The sequence below is a fragment of the Sorex araneus genome, chromosome X (assembly GCF_027595985.1).
Source record: "Sorex araneus isolate mSorAra2 chromosome X, mSorAra2.pri, whole genome shotgun sequence".
Classification (NCBI taxonomy): domain Eukaryota; kingdom Metazoa; phylum Chordata; class Mammalia; order Eulipotyphla; family Soricidae; genus Sorex; species Sorex araneus.
The window spans coordinates 333,938,923-333,944,922 of NC_073313.1; the positions used below are offsets into that span (position 1 = coordinate 333,938,923).

General features: G+C 57.6%; 1 protein-coding gene across 16 annotated transcripts in view; it reads left to right on the forward strand.

Annotated features, from left to right (window-relative positions):
• DYSF (dysferlin) overlaps window positions 1–5,425 on the forward strand; it is a 214,406-nt gene extending 208,981 nt beyond the window's left edge. For all 16 annotated transcript variants that reach the window (XM_055122406.1, XM_004609122.2, XM_055122407.1 and 13 more), the window contains 3 exons: window positions 359–468; window positions 1,650–1,797; window positions 5,200–5,425. In XM_055122406.1, coding sequence (XP_054978381.1) covers window positions 359–468; window positions 1,650–1,797; window positions 5,200–5,238 — 297 coding nt within the window. In that variant the 3' untranslated portion in view covers window positions 5,239–5,425. The remainder of the gene's footprint in view (window positions 1–358; window positions 469–1,649; window positions 1,798–5,199) is intronic.
• The last annotated feature ends 575 nt before the right edge of the window (window positions 5,426–6,000 follow it).

The following is a 6,000-nucleotide window of genomic DNA, read 5'->3' on the forward strand; positions in this document are numbered from 1 at the left end:
GTTCTATAGCTATTAAAAGCAAACTTTGGACAATCCGTAATTACATAGCAGTAGAAAGTATCTTCCAAAGTGGAAGCAGCAAGCTACCACGCTGTATGGTCACCATGTGGTGGCCCACATACCTGCAGAGAACCCAAGGCACAAATAGACTCACAGCACTTGTGTCCACAGTGTGGGCACGGCTGCAAGCCTCGTTCTTGTATGCACTTCCGACACTGCTAAGGATTCTGCAGGGAGCAAGTACTGTTTCAGGCTTGGATCAAGCCCGTGTCCTTTTCAGCAGGATGATCGGTGATTGGCCTGGCCTGGCCTGACTCTTCTCTCAGTCACAGGAGTGAGACTTTCTCTGTCCCCACAGGGCAAGCTGGAGATGACCTTGGAGATAGTTGCTGAGAGTGAGCACGAAGAGCGGCCCGCTGGCCAGGGCCGGGATGAACCCAACATGAACCCCAAACTTGAAGACCCCAGGTCAGTGCCACTTCTGACTGCTGAGCCAGAGGGTTGGGAGAGGGGAGCCCCCCACTGCCTTGCTACACAACGGCCATAAGATCCACTTGGTTCCAAAGCCACAGGGCAAGGGAGGCAGGTGACAGGCCTGTTCCTGTGCTGTGGCTCCTTGGGCAATGTCAGAAGCAGGCACAGTCAGGGATCTGGGCACTGTGTGCCAGGCGTGCCGTCCTGTGGCATGTGGGTTTATAGGAACCTTCCAGCCTCACAGACGAGACAGCCTTGGGGGTGAAATGAGTCGGTTTCCTAGAAGATGCTGCAAGTCTCACGGTTGGTCTGCCTGACTCTGGTGTCCTGCCAGGGCCTGTCCTTGACCAAGCTGTCTTCCCTGGATCTCCTGTGCTGTCAGTACTGTTTTATCCTCCTGTATTCATTTTAGTTTTTTATTTTGGAACCTCTCTATCAAGCCGTGCTCAGTGGGTCTGGGGGCCGCTCTTAGCCATACTTGGCCATCTAGGGGAGTTTAATGCAGGGTCAGGTGACACGGTGCTGCTTAGACCCCACCCAGGCCACACTCAGGAGACCCAGGGGGTCATGCCATGTTGGGGAGTGGCCTCACCCCATCAGTATTGTAATAAACCACCTCTTAGCCTTTGATTTTCCTGTTCCGTGAGGGCGGGGGCCTCTCCCTGACACCCTTATCACATAGGTTCCTGGGAGATGCAGAGAAAGGCAGTGGTTCTAGAAGGTGGTTCCTGAGTGCTGACGGTAGTCACCTTTGCAGGGGTCACACCCTCCCCACATCCCCTGCCCACCCAACAGGATTCCAGTTCAGGTTTCATTTAGTCCGAAGAGCCTGTCTCACAGGATTGGACAGGGGGTATAAGCAAGCCTACCTCAGGCCATTGGGGAAGCCCAGGGGGGTGCAGGGATGATGGTGTGGCCAAGAGGCTGAGAGCCGGGCTGGTGGTAGAGAGCTCTGTGGCACCGGGGGGAAGCGAATGGCTAACGCTGCAGCACAGGACAGGAGGAGAGGGGGATGTGGATACAGAATCCGGTTTCAGATTGAGACTGGGGGGCAACTAAAGATAGGGCTGGTCCTGGGGGCTCATTGGAGGGTCATTGCAATTTGAAGGCCAGGCTTGGAGAAAGCAACCAGGGTCAAAGGAGGGGTCCTGCTGACCTCCGGGATCTCATTCCAGGCGCCCTGACACCTCCTTCCTCTGGTTCACATCACCGTACAAGACCATGAAGTTCATCCTATGGCGGCGCTTCCGGTGTGCCATCATCCTCTTCATCATTCTCTTCATCCTGTTGCTGTTCTTGGGCATCTTCGTCTATGCCTTCCCGGTGAGCAAGCCTGAGGGAGGGTGGAGGCAGGCATAGATGCAGTGTTGGAGGAGCCCCAGGTGTGATGAGGGGGACAGTAATCCTTGCCCTGGGGAGTCCTCAATCTGCCAGGAACACAGACTTCCTTGCTAGGGAGCACTTAGTCCAGGGACGGAAAGGGAGAGAAGGAGAGCTGTTCTCAGCCAGCCTCTGGACTACCCAAGAGCTGGCAGGAGATAAGGTCCCTTGACCCGGGTTGCAGGGGAACCTTTGGGAAAGGGTATATGGACGTGGGCTAGGGTTTCAGGGGAACCTTCTAGGAGGGCTGTGTGGAGACAGGCTGGGGGTGTAGGAGAATCTTCTGGAAGGGGTGTGTGGATGTGGGCCAGGGTTACGTAAAGGGGAAACTTCTGGAAGGGGTGTGGGACATGGTATGGACGGGAAGGGAGGATGTGGATGGCAGAGTGGAGAAAGCTCTCTGGGAGAATGGAACCATCCGAGGCCGCGAGGGAGGGAGATGGTGCCCATGATTCGCTGTCAGAGAACAGGAAGTAGATCCTGCCTTGGCAGTGGGGGGCAGGTGCGGGCAAGCAGGGGCTGGCCCTGGAGCCTCTCACTCAACACTGTGCACCTTGGGGTTCCTTTGGCTTACCTAACAAAGAGCTGCAGGGGCCACACTAGTGAAGTTTGCTCCTCCCTCCCCTCTCCATGCATACCCCGCAGTTCCCTGTCTGTGTCCCCTTGGGGTCCTCCTCAGGGGAACCCCAGAGAGGCTCCAGGCTAATGCCCCTGCAACTTCAAACCCAGGCAGAATCCTCATTTTAAATGCTCTTTAGCATTTAAAAACTTTTAATATGAAAATTCCAAAGTGATACACAAGTCAAAAATGGTCTAAGCAGCTTCCAATCACCCTGATTTTTTTTTTTTAGTTTATCATTGGTTTACAAGAGTGTGAAAAATGTCTGTCTTGGGGGTGTAATGTGACTCACCATGTCCACCTCTAAAGTGCCAAGATATCCCCACCACAGTGGGGATCACTTTAATTTTAATGACAAGGAAACAGATGCCTTGTCCTGGGGTTCCAACCTCTATGGGCCTCCGTCCTGGTTGTACCAGGTTTCAGGCCAAAGGCTCTGTCCCCGTAGCCTGGTAACAATGGCCCGGGGTCTCTGACTGGTGAATCCTAGAGAAGGAGAAGGGAGAAGAGGAAGAAGAAAGGAAGGACAAAGCAGGAGAAGAAGGAGGAGAAAAAGGAGGGAGAAGAGGAGGAGGAGGAGGAGAAGGGGGAGGAAGAAGAAGACAGGATGGGGAACTTCTCTCACAGGACCACCAAGTCCTGTCCCCATAGAATGTACCTCCTCCAAGGAAGCCAGTTAAAGTCACGAAGTGTCTCCCCTTCAGCCCTTCTGGACTGTGCATGAGCGGGGCTGGGGGGGGGGTGGCGTGGGGAGACAGCCCCCTGGAGTGGGCTGGGGCTGCCCGGGCTCCACACTGAATCACATCCCGTGGCTCTGCAGGGAAAGTCACAGTCAATGGGGGAAGCATCTTTGTTGGCCCGGGGTGCAGTGACCTGCAGCTTGGACGGGTCTCAAACCTTTAGGGAGCACAACAAAAGGAGAAATTCACAATTAGGGCTGAGGTCGTGGCAGAGCAGTGGGGCTGTGCTGCTCTGCAGAGGGACCAGACTCCAGACTTCACCTCCCAGGTGGCCCAAGCAGGCTGGCCCAGGGGCGAAGTGGAGGAAGGTACGATTCCCTCTTTGGGCCTGCCCTTGAGCCTCGTCTAGGGCAAGCCGGTCCTGTCCCCGTCCTCTCTGGAGAAGACTCTCAGGACTTGGTCCGTGTCTGGGAGGCAAGAGAGGGTGTGTCCTGGAGCTGGAGAAGAGGAGAGGATGATGCTGGGAGCTCCTACCCAGGGCCACACACTGAAGCCAGGACCTGGCGTCCCAGGAGGGCGGGCAGACCTCAGATCAGGGCATGCAGTGCAGAGGCCTGGGTCAGACCAGGGCTGCTGTGCGAATCTGGGGTATCTTTGAGTCCACAAGCCACTGCCGGCCAGGACACAGTGCTGGAACTGGAGAGGGTGCCAGGGGCCTGGTGCTGGGGCTCTTGTGCGAGCATGGCCAGCCCCTCTGTCTGCAGAGGCCCGCCTGAACCCACACTCACCTGCTACCCTCAGGCTGGGGCGGGGGCAAGGCCAGCTCTGAAGTGCATCTTCCCTGTGCTGGGGACAAAGCCTTCAGGGGCTGGTGAGGGGCCAGAGGGGATGACCCCACGTTTGCTGGGAGGGGAGGGGAACATTTCACATCACCTCCCACCTGTGCTCTTTTGCGTCCCTGGGACAGTGGATACTTTTGACCTGTGGCTCTAGTCAGAGCTCCGCCACTGTCCCTTGGGCCGCTAACAGTGGCATCTGCTGACTTAAAGCTCTTGGATGGCACCACCCCTGCCTTCACGCTCCTGGTACCAGTGTGCGGGGTGTGCGCCCCAGAGAAGGGTGAGGGAGAAGGCCCCACCTGGCGGAGCTGCAGGCGGCTTTTACTTGCAGGCATGGGCTACCCCTGGGCACACCCTGCCTCCCTCCGGCCAAATGGCCTGGCTACCTGGTGGGGTGGGGGTATTCCCAGACCTGAGGGCCGTTTTACCCTGTGTAGGGTCCTGAGGGCAGAGGACCTGGGGCGCAGGGTTCCAGCCCAGCTGTTCCCCTCCAGCGGGCAGAATCTCCCACCCGCCGGGAAATCCTCCTGGGAGGGGGCGGAGGGCGCCTGTCTGAGTCCTCTGGGTTCCCCTCAAAGGCAGCCGGGAGCAGGGCCAGCGTGGGGAGGCAGGAGGCGATCTGGCGGGGAAGGAGCGGCCGCTTTGTTTCCAGACGGCGCTGGGGAACATACTGTCCCAATTAGGAGTCCTGTGTTGTGTTGTATGTGTTTTCATGGTTTCTTCTGAGGGGGGAGGAGAGGGGCGGGGAGATTCCTGCTGGTCCCGCAGCAGCCAACGCTTAATCAGGGGTGACCCATCTCTAATGCTGGCCTCTGTCAGGGTCCTCCTCGTCTATTTTACCCCACCCTCCCTCTGGGAAGGAGCTTGGGGCCCCTGTGGGGTGTGCGTGTGTAGGGGGGAGGTGGTCAGGAGTGTCATGGCCTTGATGTTTGACCACCTGTCTGATGGAAGAGGCTGCCTGTCTGATGGAGGAGGTCATGGAGCCTGGGCGGGCAGAGTCCTGGCAGCAGGGCGAAGGGGGGGGTTAGACTCTGGGTTGGTGGGGGAGAGGGTCAGGAAATCCAGCAGCTGTAGCCCCCGTGGGGTCTGCTTACCTGAGAGCAAGAGCACAGGATGTGGACATGTTGGCCAAGGGGGAGGGGGTGGGAGTGTGGGAGGAGTCTCCTTTCTGGGGCATCTCCCCAATACTTGCATCCTCTGCCTTCAGAACTACGCAGCCATGAAGCTGGTGAAACCCTTCAGCTGAGGCTTCGCTACTCCGGACCAGGTGCCGCCTCTGTCCGAACTTCTCCAGACCTCCAGGCCCGAGCGTCCTGCCGGAGGGATGGATGTGCTCCAAAAGTCACATGAATGAAACCGGGATTCTCCCCTCCCCCCACACACACTTCACCATTTCTCTCTTCCCCAGCCCGACCCTTTTGGGGTCAGCCATATGTATTTCCGTATAAAAGAGCTGGAACTGCAGAGTGGAGTGGCTGTGTGTGTACTACCTGAATTGCGGGGGGGGGGGGGGGGGGTGGAGCGGCGGGTTGCAGAGAGGGGCGGTGGGCTCTTGAAGCGTGCTGCTTCCAGAGAACAGTGACCACACAGGACTGAAGAAGGTGTGATGGGTTTTGAGGAGGACTGACATCCCGGCATTCTCAGCCTGCCTCGCGTACCTCATCAGAGCATAGCTGTGGCCACCGAGGGCTGCCTGTGTCAGGTGGGTTCTGTCCTGTCTGGGACTATGAGCTTCCTCTTTATGCATGGCAACCCCCAGGAAAAGCCTGGGCAGGGGTGAGGAGGGGCGGGCGGAGGCTTGAGGGCAGGGCTGCCTCTAGGACCCCTGGTGTGCTCTTGTTCCTCATTTTTTTTTTTTGGTTTCTTGGGATTCCCTCCCTCTGCCTCCTGGCGTGCTTTGGCAATCTGATCTGGACCAACACCCCTGATTCTTGGGGTCTGAAGCCGTCCCGGGCCACAAGAAGTTGGCAGGGTTGCTGCAGGCACACACTCAGAGAAAGCTCAGAAC